The 20781-nt window shown below is 30.8% G+C and overlaps 1 protein-coding gene across 4 annotated transcripts in view; it reads left to right on the top strand.

Moving 5' to 3' along the window:
• Positions 1–20781, top strand: part of LOC107441922 (mitochondrial sodium/calcium exchanger protein) — a 71443-nt gene that overhangs the window by 38622 nt on the left and 12040 nt on the right. For 2 of the 4 annotated variants that reach the window (XM_016055334.3, XM_071179431.1), the window contains exons 7-13: positions 674–841; positions 1606–1749; positions 1899–1982; positions 4914–5045; positions 10993–11165; positions 15849–15981; positions 16972–17171. In XM_016055334.3, coding sequence (XP_015910820.1) covers positions 674–841; positions 1606–1749; positions 1899–1982; positions 4914–5045; positions 10993–11165; positions 15849–15981; positions 16972–17171 — 1034 coding nt within the window. Of the gene's footprint in view, positions 1–673; positions 842–1605; positions 1750–1898; positions 1983–4913; positions 5046–10938; positions 11166–15848; positions 15982–16971; positions 17172–20781 lie in introns of all 4 variants that reach the window. The other 2 variants (XM_016055331.3, XM_016055333.3) reach the window with 1 other exon arrangement.

Here is a 20781-nt window from a genome sequence, read left to right as displayed (position 1 = left end):
ACGATTGCCTGAGAAAACATCTATGTCGCATCAGCGAGGTTCATGATCCCTTTAGTACATTGCGTGACCTCCACGAGGTAATGGACTTGTCTCACCTGTCTAGGTGCCCTGCTCTCCCTCGGAAATCTATCTGCGAACGCTACTGGATTGTTTGCTCTTATTTATGGATTTATTGCTATCTTTTTGATGTTCAATTGTCCTTTAATGTGCCATTGGAAATTTAAAAAAAGAATAATAATATATTTAGTTACCAGATCATTCTTAATTATAAGTTGTTTTTTAGCAATATTGCATTACAAATGTTAAATTAATCTTAGTTTTATCTTAGTGAATTATTAGTAATTGATTTAAAATACTCATATTGTTTTTACAATTTCAACCTTCAATCTGTTAATGTATCAAGCAAGGTGTTTGACCTCTTGTATAGCTACCACAATGTTGCTAAATTCAATATGTTTGTAACTCAATGTATTAATATTTCATGATGTATGGTATAGTTACTGGATTTGTACGCTAATATAGTTCAACCAGACAAGGTATTAATGTAGGATCAAATTCGTTCGAGATTATGGCTCAGCGTGCTGCAGAATTTCAGTATATTTTAGGATATTTTATTGAGTGTAATACATTATCAACCCATGTATTAATAGTTCTGTGTATGTCTGTTGTGAAGGTGCTGGAATGTTCGTAACATGTGTTGTAGCTGGTTCAGTATTCATGACCCAATCGTTCAGTCTCATGATCCGTCCATTCCTTAGGGATATAGCATTTTACATTTTGGCCATAAGCTGGACGTTCGCCCTCTTTTTTACGAACAAATCATACTTGTATCATGGCATTGGTAAGTTTTTTTTCGTTTTGCTAATATACATTCTGAAATTTCTTTTAAGTTTAAGAAAAAATTAAAACTTACCTTTTATCCCTACAGTCACACTTGTTGCAATTTCCAGTGCATGAGGAAAGATTAAAAATGATACTGCCATCACTTTTAATCTCTTCAATGTTTTTATAAAATATCAAATAAAAATAGTCTAATACCCTAACTCCCCTAGAACATTTATTACAACACACCACCTACTATATATAACGTTTTTGAACTTGTACATTTTGAAATAAATAGGATAAAAAAATTTTAATAAAAGTCTGTAGCTTTAGAAGCAAAACTAAGGACCTGTTCAGAAACATACGAAGAAACAGCTCATAATAGGAAAGCGCCCCTTGTGAAGTACGGTGACATTTCTGGGCATGGGTTTCTATGCAATAGTTTTCTATACTTTTCGATAAAAAATAGAAAAAAAATGTAATTTTAAAAAAATCTATAGCTTTAGCAGGAAAACTAATTTCAGATTTTAAATCCCCTAACTCGAATTAGGCAAGGCCGAGTATTTGTATGAATGCAACAGAAAATGTGTTTCTTAATGAAATAAATACACAAATTATTATAATGATATGCCCCTTTTCACATTTTTTTTATTTTGTTTAAAACTGCTCAAACATGACTAAAAGACAGAAGGAAAGAAAAAATTTACCTTTTTGTCACCAATTTTATCATGTTTTCTCTTTATTACTTAACTGTTCAATAAGCTTTTTTCCCCAATATTTTAGGTTTTGTCGTTCTTTATCTTGTGTACATAATCGTCGTGTTGGGAAGTCGTTTCATATACGTAAGCATACAAAAGAAAAAAGAAAATAGCGTAAAAGAAAAAAACGTGGAAAAAACTGGAAAGAAAAAAGACATTGTTCCCGACAGTAAGTGACTTTCTTTGAAACATAAAATAATTAGAAAATTTCAGAAATCACTAGTTTAAGTTGCAAACAATGCTGAACTTTCAAACTTTATTTGAAATAAATCTAAATGGTAAAAAAAAATGCTGAAAATTTTTTATTTCGTTTTGCAGGATCCGAAATTCCAAAAGTAACCGTAACTGTTGAAGGAATAACGTATGACAATGATCCGGAAGCAACAGCAGTAGTTTTAAAAGGTAAGCATCTTTATTTTATTTCATTACGAGCTGAATTCCCGTTCTTCGTACGAGCGAGGAGAAAAGATAAATAAACAATAAATTAGTTTCAAATAAAACTTAAATCATGCACATTCCGGTGAGACATATAATAAAACAATAAATAAAGCTAAATTAATTCCAATTTATTATAGTAGATTTACTTAATTATTGCATTTTTTACATTACTAAGAAATGATTTGTGTGTGCAACAAGTATTTGTAAAATTGTGTATAACAAATTTTTTTGTGAGTTCAACAAATTTTCGCAAATTGAAAAAGAGATTTTTCTAATGTTGAAAGCCAGTACCAAATTTTTTGTCCCACAAACGATTGAAAATTTTTCGTGAACTTCGCAAAAGAAAAACATTCAAAGGAACGGTCTTATGCATTTTAATTTTTTCAATAAACAACAAAATATTTATAGCAAAAAAAGAAACACTTCAATTATTTAGTTATTTTAAACAATTATATTTCAATAAGTTTGCGAAACTGAATAATTAACATACCATATACGTAACAGGTCGGTCTAATCATTAATACATTATTATCATTAGTTTATTAAATATTAGTAGTAAATAGTTTATTTGCTATTTCATTTATTTCGCTGCATGAACTTTAAAAATAACGTAAATAATTCTTGTCTCGACAATGTTTGCTTTTAATTTACAATTTAGTTTATAAACTTTTTGGAAACCTGAAAACGTAGGATTACCAATTTTTCCTTATCCAAAATCTGGCAATTTTTGGGCGAGCTTCAAAAAGAAAATAAAAACATCCCCAGGAATCAACTTATGCATTTTACTGTTTTAAATCAATAACAAAAGATTTATACGGTATAACAAAGGAAGTACATCTATTTTTTTCCACACTCGAGCGTAGAAAATACCTGAATATAAATTTGTTTTCTTAGTGAGTCACGTTACGAAGTGAAGGTAGATAAATTTACTTCACTTTTCTATGTCTTAGACAAAATTATTCAAAAACGCATTGTTAAATATAACATCAGCGTAATGTTACGAACATATTTGCGAAGTTCAAAGTCATAAAATTTACAATGAGCATAAAACAGAACTTTTATTGTTGCGAATAATGTTTAAGTTGTCTTTTTTTTAAATAAAATAAAATAAAATAAATATTAATGGTCTTTAAATTTTGAAACTGTCATAAAAACGTTTATTTTATGCTGAAAGAGTCAGAATTGATGGCAGTGTTAGTCTTTATTTCCTACTTAACGGAATAGCTTCATTCGAGTGCTTTAAATTTCTCTTGCACGAAAATATGTATGAAAATTACGATGTCTGAATTACTTTTCAGTAGTGCGATGCTCCTATTGCGTTATCGCAAATCATGTGACCGTCATGTGATTGCACATTTCGCAAATCATGTGACCGTCATGTGATTGATGTCATGTGACTTAGTTCATAAAAAGTTCGGCATCACTGTACAACAAACTGTGATTTTGTTTCAGGGCCATTTTTTTTTTATTTTATCAGTTACGACTGTCAATGTTCAACTTCGTAGCCTTGTACTTTCGAACCAATTCCAGAAGAACCAATCACAGGGATTAGTACAAACTATCCTTCTTTGAAAATTTTTTTAATGGAACTAAACCGCATTTGTGTAAGGTGGGAAGAATAACCACTATAGCCCGATGGCAAATGAATTCTAACCACGATTTGTCAACATCTGAGGATATTTTACAACAGCACTGTGATTGGTGTGAGCCAGTAGCATAATTCGTATGAGCCAGCCATCGCTGGGATTCGAACTTGTGACACTACAATGGGAGATGAACAAGATTGGAGAGGAGTGTGCGAGCAGCAAAATTTTAAATTTTACTACTAGCAAAGTGCCATTTTACTAAGCATGTGTTCATAATTTTATTTTTAAAATCAGTTGAATAAAAATTTCTTAGATAATATATACGGTAGACACTCTGTAAACGTCAAGCAAAAATAAGAAGCTTGTAATTGCTTTTTTTTGCTTCTAATGGGGAGTCCAAAATTGGCGAAAATACACTCACGCAATATTTGAACGTTTCAAAATGCATAGAATTTAAATATAACTTTCATCGGAAGTTGAGTGTGATATTTTATATGTTTGCTTAACCCCTTGGGGACGGGTGACTCATAAAAGCCTTCGTACAAAATCAGAATCAAAATGTAAATAAATAAAAAACGGTAACTTAAATGTAGGCGTTGCTAATTTGACAGACTTACTTTGCTTTTACTTTAATTATAGTTAGTTTAATCATATATATAATCAATGCTAGCTCAAAATATAACTAAATAATTTTATTTTGAACTAAATAATGGTGAATTAAATGAATCAAACTATTATAACAAATAAACTGTCAAAGAATTACTTTGATTACCAGTTTTATCTTTTTACCCTGATTGATACGGTTGAATTCTGGCACGTATTTGTGACAGTCGGAGCGAAAGGGTTAAACTACTCACATATAGTGGAGGATAAAATTCTTCTAATTTTAACGTATACAAATATTACTAAATTAGCTTGCTACCACTAAAAAAGATATTTTCTAAAACTACGAAAAGTGGAGTATGATACAGTTAATAATTCGTAGATATATATTTTACCCTTCCCTAAAATAATCTTAAAATGAAAGGAGTTGACTCAATATTTTCTCTTTTCAAAATGAGCTAAAACAACCAACTCCCTTTTAAATAATGTTAAATGCATTTCAATCGTAATGATTAATTATATCCTATCTTTTAACAGCAACAAAAATGCGACAAGTGTTACCTTGAACCTATTCCAGAATCGATTTCGATTCCCCAAAATATGTCGAAATATTATTGTTTTTGGAATGCGCGACTATCTCTTCCTTTTTTGATAGTTCTGTAGAATATGAATGGCCTTGAAACATTTCTTATTTTTTCTTCTGCAGCCCTTTATTTCAATGGATTCGAATGGGTGGACGGAGGAAGAAGACTGTCTAAAGCGCACATACCGTTGGACGAGAGACGGAAATCATCCATCAGTCGTTTTTCCATAGACAATCATGCATTCAACAATACAGGTACAATTAAATCTCCTAGACGCTTACCTCCACAAAATAATACAAATGAGTTCTTTTTCTTATGAAAAAAAAATTTGAAAAAAGGAGGAGAAGAAGAAAACATTATCGAAAGCAAAAATATTTCTTATCTTTCTTTTTAATCAGGGGAGGATCCAGAAATTTTTCCTGGGGGGGGGTCATAGACTCAGATCCCCCCCCCCCACAATTAATTTTTTTTATAAAAAAAAAATGTCTTTAATATTTTTTTTGAAAAAAAAACGGGTTTTTAAAGCTAGTCTTCTCATAAATTTTTTTCATAATGAACAATAGAACAATATATAAATAATTCAAGTATTCAAAATCTTTAAATAATAAATGTTATCTTTAAATAATAATGTAAATTTCGCAAGTTTCCCATCTTCACATTTATTCAATCTTGGTTAAACCTGTTGAAGTGCGTTTGGAGCGCTCGGCGCACTTCAACATGTTTACAATGAAACTATGACGAATTTCGTTTTAATCTTTTGGATTATGATTCTTGAAACAGTGAAGAACATAATTAGTTGGGAAAAAAATCGATTTTTCCGACCTACCTAGGTGTATATGCTCCCTTAAATAATTTTTAAAATATTTTATTTATTTTGTAAACTATTAAAAAAATTATTATTTTTATTTATTTTTTTCAATTGGGGGGTCATGACCCCCCCCCCGCTGTATCTGTCACTTTTTTTAATCAAAAGCATTTTCTTTTTTTTTTGCCAGTAAATATTTTTCAGATTACACTTATAGTTAACCTTATTCAAAATTGCCCCTATGAAAGCTAATCGAAGAAGGCGGTAGCAGGTAGAATTCGTAATAAAACTTCCGAGTTACAACTTCTGATTTATTTTTACATCTAAGCTTAAAAACAGTGGGGGCGTAAGTAACAACCCAGCAAACCCAGCGACCCAGGGGGACTAACGGCGCGCTCCATTTAAAATTATATGTTAAAGTAAAAATATTTTTGATTTATGAAATATTTTTTTTCTCACTTCATAAGTAACTAAACTAAAATTATATCTCGTAACTAAAATTTGAATATAATTACTATAAGATCGAAAGTTATTTTCTCGTATTATTAAACAAAATTTCATTTCAATATGATAAACGTATACAGTGTTTCGATTTTAGGTCCTTAATTCTACCTTTTCATTGCAATTACTATTTTCATTTTCGTAAATTAAAATAGAATTAGAGATTCTAATTATCTAAATATTTCTTCACCACAGTGTTTTTTGTTTTATAATTTAATTTAATTTTATATTTTTTATGGTACGTCTAAGGTGGGACGCACTTATAACTCTTGCTGGACGCATTCTTGTAACTATTTTCCAATCCAGCGGCTTTTAACGACTTCTGTTTGGCATTTTCTTAAATCAAAAAAAAAATTTGTTTTTTGTTTTTGTTTTTTTTTTAATTTAGGTAACGAATTTTAAAGGACATAAAAGCTTGCATTATAATTGCGATAAACTCCATCCAAAAGAAAAATATCCAAAAAAAGAGTGTGAGTCGTTAAGGGCTGCTGGATTGTAAATTAGCTACGGGGAGGGGGACAAAATCTATGTACGCTAATGCTTCAAAAAAAAACACATCTCGTTGTGATAGTGCTTGTATTATTTACAATCTTACCTGTGTTATTTATGCTACAATTTGTAAATCCATTTTTATATTCAGTTTGTAAAGATGAAAACATAAAAAACTGAAGATAACACTAAAAACGTGGCAACTTTTTATTACTATTATTGCATTTACGATAAAATGTTTGTGCAAAAGAAAATTAATTTTTTTAGAAAAGTCCTAATTATTTACCTTTGTGAAGTATACTAATCAGATGTGAAACAAACTGCTTCACTTAGTATTTTAGAGTAGTGAATACACGTTGTTCATGGGGAGGGAGGAATGAATAATAAGTCAGTATTAATCAACACTACGAAATCATGCTTTGGGGGTCCATTACAAATGGTTTCGTAAATTTTTATTTAAACAAGGAAAAAACAGAAACGCTGTAAAAATCTGACCAGATACAGTAAAGAACGGCAAATGTATTGAACATCAAAGCAGGTTTCAAAGGTTAGAATTCAGAAGTGTTTTCAGTAATAATCGTTACTTGTTTAATTTTAATCTTTAAGGAAAGAACCTGTATAAACTTATCTACGGGAGAAATAGAACGATGTAGAGCGAACGAACATAGTACAGTTTGCTGTATCCTTCGTGGCAAACTAGAAAATTTTTCCCACCAAATTGCAAAAAAAAACATTTTAAAAGATATTTAATTGATGGCGCTAATGTCTTGGAAAAATTGTAAAAGGATTTAAAATTTTAATCTTTAAGGAAAAAACCTGTATAAACTTATCTACGGGAGAAATAGAACGATGTAGAGCGAACGAACATAGTACAGTTTGCTGTATTCTTCGTGGCAAACCAGAAAATTTTTCTCACCAAATTGCAAAAAAAAACATTTTAAAAGATATTCAATAGATGGCGCTAATGTCTAGGAAAAATTGTAAAAGGATTTAAAATTTTAATCTTTAAGTAAAACCTGTATAAACTTATCTACGGGAGAAATAGAACGATGTAGAGCGAACGAACATAGTACAGTTTGCTGTATTCTTAGTGGCAAACTAGAAAATTTTTCTCACCAAATTGCAAAAAAAAAACATTTTAAAAGATATTCAATAGATGGTGCTAATGTCTATGAAAAATTGTAAAAGGATTTAAAATTTTTATCTTTAAGGAAAAAACCTGTATAAACTTATCTACGGGAGAAATAGAACGATGTAGAGCAAACGAACATAATACAGTTTGCTGTATTCTTCGTGGCAAACTAGAAAATTTTTCTCACCAAATTGCAAAAAAAAACATTTTAAAAGATATTCAATAGATGGCGTTAATGTCTAGGAAAAATTGTAAAAGGATTTAAAATTTTTATCTTTAAGGAAAAAACCTGTATAAACTTATCACGGGAGAAATAGAACGATGTAGAACAAACGAACATAATACAGTTTGCTGTATTCTTCGTGGCAAACTAGAAAATTTTTCTCACCAAATTGCAAAAAAAAACATTTTAAAAGATATTCAATAGATGGCGCTAATGTCTAGGAAAAATTGTAAAAGGATTTAAATTTTTAATCTTTAAGGAAAAAACCTGTACAAACTTATCTACGGGAGAAATAGAAAGATGTAGAGCGAACGAACATAGTACAGTTTGCTATATTCTTCGTGGCAAACTAAAAAAATTTTCTCACCAAATTGCAAAAAAAAAACATTTTAAAAGATATTCAATAGATGGCGCTAATGTCTAGGAAAAATTGTAAAAGGATTTAAAATTTTAATCTTTAAGGAAAAAACCTGTATAAACTTATCTACGGGAGAAATAGAACGATGTAGAGCAAACGAACATAGTACAGTGTGCTGTATTCTTCGTGGCAAACCAGAAAATTTTTCTCACCAAATTACAAAAAAAAAACATTTTAAAAGATATTCAATAGATGGCGCTAATGTCTAGGAAAAATTGTAAAAGGATTTAAAATTTTAATCTTTAAGGAAAAAACCTGTATAAACTTATCTACGGGAGAAATAGAACGATGTAGAGCGAACGAACATAGTACAGTTTGCTGTATTCTTCGTGGCAAACTAGAAATTTTTCTCACCAAACTGCAAAAAAAACATTTTAAAAGATATTCAATAGATGGCGCTAATGTCTAGGAAAAATTGTAAAAGGATTTGAAATTTTAGTCTTTAAGGAAAAAACCTGTATAAACTTATCTACGGGAGAAGTAGAAAGATGTAGAGCGAACGAACATAGTACAGTTTGCTGTATTCTTCGTGGCAAACTAGAAAATTTTTCTCACCAAATTGCAAAAAAAAAACATTTTAAAAGATATTCAATAGATGGCGCTAATGTCTAGGAAAAATTCTAAGAGGATTTAAATGATATGAATAGTTTTTCAAAGTGTTAGCAAATTTGAAAAAGAGTATAGAAATTTATTATAATTTTGCATATTTACCGAAACAGTTTAATAGATATATATTAGTATTCGGCAATTTATTTGACGTTATTATTATCCAGAAAACGCGAATTTTTCATCTTCTTTCCTTAAAAATTTTATTAGAAATTCTTTCAACATATTTTAAAAAGAATTTTATTTAAAATGAACATAATGTCTGAAAAATTAACTCAAACTATATTAACTCGATTTTTATAAGTTACACCCAATGTTTTATTTCTTTCTTTTTCGTGCAAAACCAATGAAAAGTTGTTGTTTTTTAATTTTTTGAAATTTCTTTATTTTATATATTTTTTCTTTTAAAATTCATCAAGTCTTTCAGAAAAATTGCGCAATTTTCTTATTTTTGTAAATTTAGTACTGACAGTAAAACTCGATATGTATTGTATTGCGGTTATATAACCGCTATACAAATACGTGTCAAGTTTGGTTAATTTGTACACCGGCTACAGAAAGAATGCTTAGATAAATATGCTTATCTCTAATATGCTATTATGAATACAACTGATAAAAAGAAACGACTGATAAAAAAAAAATGTTAGTGTTAGAATAGCTATCATATTACGGCTAAAACTAATAGTATGAATTAAGTTACATTACAGTACCTTTCACATGAGTTAAACTTACATTCAATTGAGTCATTACCTTTTCTATTGCTTTTACTTTTTAATACATAACTTATATTTCTTTATTCCAATTAGTAATGCTTTAAAATTATTTAGCTGTGTGGAAACATCTTTTAAAACGCAATTATAACAAAATATACACGTATGATTTCACATAACTTTAGAAATACTAATTCAGTAATGTAGAACCGATTCACATACCATCCAAATTGATCACTGAGCTTGTAAAAATAATTAAACATTAAAGAACATGCAATAAAATCCAGAACAGAGTCATCTACAGTATTATTTATAACTATGGCTTATGTTGAACCAATGCGAAAAAAATAATTTTTCCGACATCCTTCACGAACTGGCTTATTAAAATTCTAAAACTAAATTTAGGATAAGGATTAAAATTGATCCTTGTAGTCGATGTTTGAATTTCAGAGCTCTAGCATGATTCTGGAGTCATAAGAGATTCGAAAAAGCGTTTCGACGCAGTGAACAGACAAAAATACCGAGTAAAAAAAAGCAAATGAAAAGTTGAAAAAGAATAAATAACACATAAACAAGCATACTAGAGGCATTTTCACTATTTAAGAATTTTGTATTTGTAGACTTTAAAAGCTTATCAATCAATTAAAAAAAATTGAGCAGCTCTAATAATATTTGTTTAAATAAAATCTTAAGAGTCATGCACTCAAAATTTTAGAAACTGTCAAAAATGTAATTTTTTTTCAAAAATTAAATTCCAGTTGTAACGGACGTAACACACTATGCTACTTCCCCGTAACACCCAGTTTTTAATTTTTAAGCTAATGATACTTACTAACAATTGAATATGATTTTAAGACTTTTATTAAAAAATATTTTAAGAATTAATTGAAGTTTTTAGCCTATTTATATGCATTTAAAATATGTGAACATAACATTTCTAAATGGTGGAATTGCCCTATAGTTCTGGTTCTATAATTGACTTAACAGCATTCAAACATGTGATGAAGATAAATAGCCGAAACTATAGTATATTTGTTTATGGGGTATTATTTCTGCATTTTTCATGTTGTTTAGCTAAAAACCAATTTGTTCGAAACCCATCCATTCTTCCCCTGTCTCAAAATAAATAATTCTTTCGAGAAAAAGCATAAAAAATTTAATCCATTTTCGAATAATATTTATGATGAATTTAAAGAATTTTTTCCCCCAGATAGTTGCCTGTCATTAGAAAGCAATAGTGTATTTAAAGAATTTTTCCCCCAGGAAGTTGCCTGTCATTAGAAAGCAATGGTGTATTTAAAGAATTGTTTCCTCCAGGAAGTTGCCAGTCATTAGAAAGCAATGGTGTATCTTCCACAGAAAGATTGGCAGCCTTACCAAATGTCATCGACAAAGGTGAATTTTGGGAGTTTCTCCTAAAAATATGTCCTGTGAACACTGAAAAATGGTCATCCTTACCATGGTGGAGAAAGTTGTTAGTAGTCATAAAAGTAAGTTGTCTCCTTCATACGCATTATGTACAGTGAGCCCAAAAAAAAAAAAAAAAAAAAAAAAAAAAAAAAANAAAAAAAAAAAAAAAAAAAAAAAAAAAAAAAAAGCGAACTATCCAGAATAACTTTTGATCTAATGATAGGATCTTTACGTTCTTATAGAACTCAATCTCAATGGTTCAAGAGGGTAACCTCAAATATGCTAATTAATTTGGGAGACGATATTTTAAGTTACGAAATCATATACAAAAACGCTCTTTCTCTGAATAAACATGACTTTATTTCGAGAGGTTTCTGACCCCCAAAATATAGGGGTAGCCGCAATCTGGGAAATATGGTCTTAATTGTTTGGTCAACAGAGCGGTCCAAAGCTCGTAAAAACAGAATGTTTTTACGAATTTCGCCATATCTCGAGAACTTTTTAAACGAATTGAAAATTTTTGCACACAAAATTCGTTTATCAAAAGATAATTCCATGCAAAAAAAATAGCAAATATTTATTTTTTATTATTTCATTTCATAATAGTCGAAAAACTTTAGAATTGCAAAGTATAGATTTTTATATCATTTTAAGGTATGTATTTTTACATTTCAAAATTTTGAGTGAAATTGGTTGAATAGTTCCTGAGAAATCAAATTTTAACTATACAACTTTCTTAAAATTTGATTTCTCAGAAACTATTCAACCCATTGGGCTTACATTTTGTATTTTGCTATGTAAAAATACACTCTTTAAAATGATGAATTCAAAAATTTTTTTGGTTACTAAGTAAACTAATGAAAATAATAAATATTTTTTTTGCATGAAATTATTATTTGATGAACGATTTTTATAATTATATGCAAAAAGTTTTCAATTCGCTTAAAAAGATCTCCAGATATGGAAAAATACGCAAAAAGTAAAATTAACCTTAAGGTGTCCAATCTTTGAACTGCTTTCTTGCCCAAACTATAGGGGCCATACCTCCCAGATTGCGGCTTCCTACTATATTTCTGAAATCAGAAATCCAAATCCATCGGGGGGGGGGGAGTATGCTTGTTCACAGAAAGTACGTTTTTGCGTCTAATTTTGAAATTTAAATAATCGCCTGCACTAATTATTAAATATATTTGAGATCACTGGCTCGAATAAAAAAACATATTCAGGGTGTTATTCATAAACAAATTATTCAGGTTGGTCCTTTTATGTGCACTGTGTACATACATGCGTTACTGTGAAAAACCGAATTTGGTGATTATTGACTTTCACTCCCTTAGATGTATTAATTGAATTCCTCTCCAAACATTGAAATTAGTTGTTCTTACATTTAAAACATGCAAGAACAACAATATCCTTTCATTAAAATACATATTGACTGAAATTTTCAGGCTATTGAATATTTAAATTGAAAATTTTTGTATCATTAGCCCTAGATATGTTATCAGTTATTTTTGGAAATTTGTGACCTCAAAACCCGTTCTAGACTTTCTTTTCTATTATTTATTTTTCTACGAAATAACTTGTTTGGAATTTCGAAATAACTTATTAAATCTTCATTCAAAAAGATGTTTTCTTGGAAGAATATTTCGAGTAATGATGCTGAAGACAAATCAAAATTCTTTAACCTTGGATTTAAACTTTCGATCTATCAATAATTCTTGGAAAGAAGTAACAGCTGATAGCTATTTCTTTTTTTTATCTTCCTTGTTTTAATCAATAGTATTGAGTTCTTTCATTTATATTTCTTAAATTTCGAAGAAATTCTTTTCAAAGATATTATTCTAACGCATTGAATTACTCTGTATAGAAATGTTTTTCTTTTATTTATTATTATAATAGTTGAAGAATTTGGCTCTTTACAAATGTCGCCAACATAGCAAAATGTAATAGGTTGATTAATAAGGCTTTTAGTATTATCCAATCTGTCAGATATTTTTTTGGTTTTTTATGACTAGCCTATATACATTTAAGCTAACTTAAAAATGTAGGAAAAAATATTTTATCAGGCTAGATTCTCTCTGGATTCTTTAAAATAAGTCATCTATATTCTAAACTCATTGTAGAGTGCCTAAAATAAATTAAAGTAACTGAAAATCTTAAAATATCGTTCCTAATCAGCCTGAAAGCTCACCAATTAGCCTTAAAAGTGTCAATCTAGAGACATTTCCAATTTACCTGTAGCAATCCAAATAGCCGGCTTATTCAACTACCTACGACAGTGGCATCATTTTGTTTTTCAGCTACTTATGACATCACAATTTAAAAGCTAAATGACGTTTTTTTTTGTTGTTTTTTTTTTGTTTTTATTGTAATTTTTCAATTTTTCTCGTTATTATTTTGAACTGTTACGATCTTTTTACGATGACGGTGCAGGGGTTGGAAAAAATAATTTAAACATTTCCTTACTAATTGATCTTTCTCAAAAAATACCTAGAGAATCATTTTATAAATTAAGAAGTACTTAGGGCATGCGATTTTTCATTCTTATCAATGAAGTTTAAGGCTTTTAGAAGTTTGAGGGACCGACAATAAATTACAAACGTAAAATAGTGTTTCAGAACATCCTATGACAAAACATGTAGCAATAATTTTTTTAACTTTTAACAATTACTTTGATTATTATATGTGATAATTTCACGAAATTTCGTAAAATTAACAAGATTTAAAAAGATTTATTAAAAATAACACCGGCATTGCTGGGGATCATCCCTATAAACGTATCTTTTCTTTCGAATGTTTTCTTTCCTTATGCAATCATAATTCGGTGTATGAACGTTTATTGTAAGGTATTATCATTTGTTATTGAATTTTGTCTTATAATACAAAATAATATAAGTAGAAAATCCCTTATTATTTTGAGTTTCCTTTAAAAAGTGCGAAAACTACTTAGAAAATTGCTGTGGGAACTTTTTAAATTTTTAAGATATTCAAATCGGACTTGACTTTTTACAAATACGATTCACTACAAAATTAAGGAAAATTTTTAGTTTTTCCACGCATGCACAGTATAAAAGAACTACTTTAATTACTTATATATTACGCATTTTTCAACGAATTATTTTTAAAAAAATTTTATTCAAATTTAAATTGCTCTAAAAAATTTTTTTAATTTTATTGAATATTTTTAAAGTTATAGCAAAAAAAAACGTAAGGCAAAAATATTAGTTCTGTATAAAAATGTCCATAATTCCATAAATATTTAAGCTATGCTTCAAATTTCGCGCACTTATTGCATACAATAGCCAAAATAAAATAAAAATTTCTTGCTGCATTTTTCGGCAAAAGGTGCTCAAAAACTCTATTTTCCATTTGTACTTTATTGTCGGTCTCTCAAACCTCTAAAATCCTTCAACTTCCTTAATAAGTATGAGATATCGCGTGATCTAAACCAGTGGTTTCCAACTGGCGGCCCGGGGGCCGCATCCGGCCAGCGAATCTTTTTTTTGTGGCCCGCGAACTAAAATATATTAGTTGTCATTTTTTGCGGACAATTTTCGTAAAAAATCTGTATGGGTTCAAAATACTTTTCTCGTTAATAAAAACCTAGTTTCTTCGTTTCTGTAAAATTTAACATATCAACGGTGCAAAAAAATTTATTTCTCACGTTTTGCATCCAAGAAAATATTTATTCAAATACAAAAATAATTGTGTATTGCTCTTCTTTTATTTCATTTTTTTGTATTTTGTGAATATAATTTAGCATGTGTGTATCATAAATTTTCTTGAAGAAATTCTCCGATTTAACTTTCTGAAACCACTCATTTTGGACAAAAATATTTAGACACATTTGTCAGTTTTAAATTTAAAATGTAAATATCTATTCTCTGGTGGTTGTAGGAAACAAACCTCAATTTTCTCACTTTACAATTTGTGTGCTACTATGTAAGTTTTAACACCAACCTTTACAGCAAGTTTTAAATCTTAACAAATAGATATCTGTTGCACATTAATTGTTTAATACATAGGTGCACATTAAAGTTATTGTAGCCCGAATTTTTCAATATGCAATTAAATATTTTTAAAAATCTACTTCTTATTTTAATTTGTAATTCAATACTTTTATTTTGTACAACTTGATATAAAAATCTGACAGTAATATTTAATGTTCCTTCAAACATAAAAGAGTCCTACATAAAATTTTGCTAAAATTGCGGCCCGCCATTTGATTTGTGATGTTAATTGTGGCCCCCGCCCTCATGTAAGTTGGAAACCCCTGATCTAAACAATCCAGAAGTTATAAAAGGATTCTTTAAGTATTTTTCAGAAATATGAAACAAAGTACTAGTATAGAAATGTTTCCACTATTTTGTTCACCCCCAGTATATGTCCACCACTTTTTTCATAAAGGCACTTTTATATATTTACAATATTTTTGGTTCGCATTAAGGAGCCTCCCAGACCAAGTGGTTTCTCGAATCCATTAAAGAGTCAGGTAAGCGGACATAGCAGGTTCGAAACCCGTCATAATTCTTGATACATCTGTGATGTCCTTCTCTAATTTGTACTATCTGTTTCCCAACATGGCAAGGCCTTATAAGCCGTCTTTATAATGAGCACACAAGCTTTTATGTGTATGTTTAAGAATAAAGTCTGGCGTTTAAAACCTCGCTGCATTGTTAATGCTCTTGCAACGATGTTGTTCCATTATATTAACTATCCCAGATAACATTAAACGTTTTATAATTTATGGACTTATATTGCAGATTCCACCAATATTCGTCATGCGACTGACCATCCCTGTCTTGGACACTGGTGCAGACGACATGAATTGGAATAGACTTTTAACCTGTGTCCAATGCGTCACCGGTCCAGTTTTTATAACTTTAATAAGCGAATGTAAGTATATTTTTTATAGTTAAAGGGCCGCTCACATAAATGATGTCACACTTGTTTTTTTCAATATTTTAAAATCCTCCCCTCTCCTTTGTCATAAAACGTCACACTTCACTATACCATCTGCCTCTTCACCTTGCCATACGTCATGCTATATTGCAAGGGGTGATCAAATGAAAAGGTACGAAACGACGTAAAAACGTAACAGTTAAATATTTGCATATTCCGCTATGGGAGAACGTAGCGAGACATCTCGGGATGCGATTAGAGTCTCTGACTGGGATCGGAGCATGCGCTGGTGCCCGCATGAGCAAGAGAGAGCAGAGGCTCTTATCAAAAGCGGCGTCCAAATGATGCGGCAGTCCGTATGAGGACTGGATGGCGTTCGCGTTGCAAAATTCGACGATTGATGAGCAGCGAGGTGTTATCCGATTTCCTCGAGCACAGAAAAACCATTAACTCCGATGTGTACTGTGAGGCACTCTGACGCCTACGCAGGTTCATCAAGAACAAAAGACCGGGGCTGCTCACGGAGGGTGTGGTTCTTCTCCATGATAAAGAGCGTCCACACGTCTCCAGACTCACACACATGGAACTGGCCAAGTTCAAGTGGGAGACGTTGGACCATCCGCCCTACAATCCGGACTAGTAGCCCTGTGATTTCCATGTGTTTACTCCACCTGAAAGGAAAGCTCTTCAACTCGGACGACATACTCAAGGACGCTGTGAAGGACTGGGTCTCGTCAAGACCACAGGAATTCTGGGAACAAGGAATCCTGCGTCTTGTTCATCAGTGGGATCGCTGTGCACAGGCCTATGGTGTATATTTTGAATAAAGTCTACATTTGTACCCACCGTGGCGTTTCGTACCTTTTCATTTGATCACCCCTTGTACTTAAACACATGCTTACAATTCAGATACAAAATATATATTCTCTTGATTATCTTTAACTATACATTTTAACGACATTTTTATATACTAATTCTCTTTAGATGAGTTTTACATGATAAGAGACGTATTTCCTGTCATCGTACTGGTTCTTTGTATTTGCATAGGCTGTGCACTTCTAGTATATTTTACTTCAGAACGAGATTTTCCTCCCAATTACCACTGGATCTTTGCTTACTCGGGATTCATTGTTGCTGTGATGTGGACATATTGCTTGGCAAACGAAATTGTTGCAGTGTTGCAGGTATAAACTTTTCATTTTTAGCTACCGACCCACTTTTGAGTTTATAAGTACTAATGTTCATCACGCTAGCCTTGTAATTTTAAACCCAATCCTTATTAATCCCCAACTCCTGGATCAAGTATTGGGAGGAATTTGCCTTCATGGAACTTTTTGATATAACTAACCCGTATTTCCGTTACAAGCAGAGAAAACCATGAAAACTTCTCATTGTTAGCCTGATCGTTAGGGGACTCTAACCCATGATCCGTCTACCACTGAGGATATTTTACGTCAGCACTGTGGTCGGTGCGAACAGGTTGTGGAATTGAACTTAATGACATTTGACAAATTTAGTTTTTAACAAGTCATTGAACATTTTATACCATTCCAAAAGATTAAAACTTCCTCTCACGTCATAAAAATAATCATTTATAAATACTTAAGTAGAAAAGCTTAAAAAACAACAACAAAAAAAAGCTAGGTAGTAAGAATTCCAAATTTTAGTTGGAAATAAAGCCAAGAATAATTTGAATTAAAAGCCTTCTAGTAGAGTCCTAAAAGTAGGCAACTCAGACTATTTATAAAGGGAACTAGTTAACAGGGGAATCTTGAACTATCTTTATAGAACATGTAACAACAAGAAAAATTAAGGTAGTAAAATAAAAATTTTGAAATCGGACAAACAAAAAAAATTAAATTTTCTTACAGATTTTGAAGTTATGAATTCCAATACGTTATTCGTTTTGAGGCCACTTGAATAGTCCCTAAATAGTTCTCCAAAAAGCATTCTGTGCTTCTAAACAAGAAGAAAAAGATTACTGCCATCGGTGGAGCCGTCAGAAAGCACTTGCATTACTTACACGACCGTTGGGGCCGGGATAGTCTAGTCGGTAGGGCGCTGGGCCCATGTCCGTGAGTTCGTGGGTTCGAACCCCGCCGACCGAAGATTCCCCGTGTAGTAAAGTGATTGATGCACGTTAAATCTGTCGAGTCACAAAAGTCCTCCATGTTCCCATAACAAATCAATACCTATGGGGGTACTGGATTGGAGATCGATCGTTCTCTGATTCAGGTCAAAATTACGATCTGTGGATGGATGAATGGATGTATGAATGTGTCAGCCCTATAAACGGGTGTGACGTATGGTGTGGCAGAAGTCGAATTCTTAGCCATAGATGGCGCCACTGGAAAACAAGAACGATCGCACCCCCTCTGCCTAAAACAGGCATACGTCAACAACAAGACGATCGTTGAGGAAATTCTTAATAATAGCAAGTTTTAAGTTTCAATGTGTACATAATGGTTTTGAAAAAATTTCGAAAACAATTTTGTTACCCACAAAGACAAATCAGCTATTCAAAAATTAGTATACAAAATCTTTTATTCAAACAGGTAAGCTTTTAAATGTTGATGAAGTATCCAATTCTTGAAATATCCTTAGTACTTTAATTATTATTTTAATAATCTAGAAGGTTCCTTATTCGCTTCCTTTAATGAATCCGCATGGTTGCATCCTCATTCAGCATTGCTTTTTTCCTCCTTAAGAGTCGATTAAAAAAGAATCATTTTGTTCATTAAATATACAACTATCATAATTTTATGTAAACACATCTTGTTCATGTGTTAATCATAAAGATATGAAAGAATACCTGGCTTTGATCGACTGTACATGAAAGAAAAAATATTTATACTTAAGAATACACAATAAACACAATAAAAAATAATGAATGAGAAGTAATTTTGCTTGTTAACTATGTATAATGATAACTTTATGTCATAGACCAGTAAGAATTAGAAATGGTTTTTATCTCTTTCTAGCCTTTTTTTATTAGAAAAATTTCGAAGATTCATATCTGGCACAGCTTATCGTTCACTTATTATTATTTTTTTTTTACATTAATTCATTTTTTCATTTATTTAATTCGAACTCTGGCTTATAAAAGAAAAATTAAACAGGGTAAAATTTTTCTACAACAATAACGGATTATTAGTTATTATTTAAAGCAAAAAACTAAGAAAAAATTGAAAAAAAGGACTAAAATTTCAGTAACTTTCGAATAAATGGGAATTTAAAAAAAAAAATCGAGTTAAATTAATAAAAAAAAGGCCTTTCCAGCACATCAAATTTCTATAGTATTTCTACGAACTGCAGAACGCTTCATATGTTTTTTTTTCTTACTTCAAATTAAACCGTTAATAGTTCATGTTATAGAATATTAATTTTTGTTATAATCGTTTTCTTTCTTTTTTTTTTTTTTTTATGCATTTTTCTACACACCCTCTTAATTTCAAGCGTCTAAGTCTTATAGCTTTTGTGTAACAAGACAAAGTGTAAAACAATGCAAAAAAAGTAGGGGGACGCGAAAAAAGCAGTAAAAATTGCATCAATTTTTGCAATAAATTGAACGACATAGAGTTTCAAAAAAATATCGAGCTAGGTTCAACCGCCCCTTGTTTAGCCCAGTTCATGGTTCTTTCAACATGCAAAATTCTAAGTCTGTGGCTGCATTCCTGAGGCCTGCAAAGCTGTCTGCTTTGTATTTTTGTTACAAGTTTAACAGTTAATAATTCTGAAACTAAATAACAAATGTTAATTTTTATTTCATTAATACCCCCTGGACATTTTTCTACACAACTTTGCAATTTCAAATTTCTAAGTCTTATAGCTTCTGTGCATCAAACCAAAATGCAACATTAAGTGAACACCCAAAACAGCCCCGGAAGTGGCCCTTTTTTTAATATTTTTGTTTGTTGTTTTGAAACTATTTTTTAATTTTTGCAGTATTTTTAGGGTTCACTTTTTTAAAAATTTTAAAATATTTATAAAGGACCCCATACAAATCTTATAGAAATTAATTCCAACACATGGACTGAAAATTCAAAATCTTAATAGTTCAAAATATTCTGCTCGAAAATTTTCATTGACTAAAAGCTCAAAAACAGATAGTGTCCAAGCAGAGCCGGATTATACCTTTCGTAGACCCTAGGCATAGTCGTTTTTGGGCCCTCCCCTCCTTCCCCCACTCCTCCCCTCTTTTAAAAATATATGCTAAAATTTTCTTGCATATTTTTTTTTTTTACATTTTTATTAATATGGATTTTAATTTATGAATTTGTTTATCGAACTTTATCTGCAATACCGATATACTGCCGATATTGCAGTTGATATCGATAATACCATTATGATTAGTTCGATCGATAACTATGTAAACCAGCGGTTCTCAACCTTTCAGTATTCGCGGCCCAGTTTTCAATCATAATTTTCATCGCGCCCCCCACTTACAGTAAAATGTATACAACAATAATGTATATTGAGTATTTTGAATTCTGTCTTTAAAATATTTTTAACTAACTGCCAAAACAAAAGTAAAGTAAAAGCCAGCAGCAATTGAGATTGCAGAAACTATGTTTGGAGTTAATTTTTCAAAAGAATTACCGTCCTCTTTCAAACGATACTGTTGCTCCTCGAATTGGTGATACAGCTGAAAATGTAGTTTCAGCTTTTCTCGATGTTGCGTGACAAAATGTTTTCAATACAGTTTGATGAAGCATAATAAAGATGCTCATTTAATTGTCTATGTTTGATTTTGTGATAATATGTCAGTAGTAAAACTACTTTTCTGCAAATCAA

This window comes from Parasteatoda tepidariorum, chromosome 4 (genome assembly GCF_043381705.1).
Source record: "Parasteatoda tepidariorum isolate YZ-2023 chromosome 4, CAS_Ptep_4.0, whole genome shotgun sequence".
In the NCBI taxonomy this organism is placed as follows: Eukaryota; Metazoa; Arthropoda; class Arachnida; order Araneae; family Theridiidae; genus Parasteatoda; species Parasteatoda tepidariorum.
The sequence above is the reverse complement of the archived record's forward strand: the minus strand, read 5'-3'. Positions and strand labels throughout refer to the sequence as shown.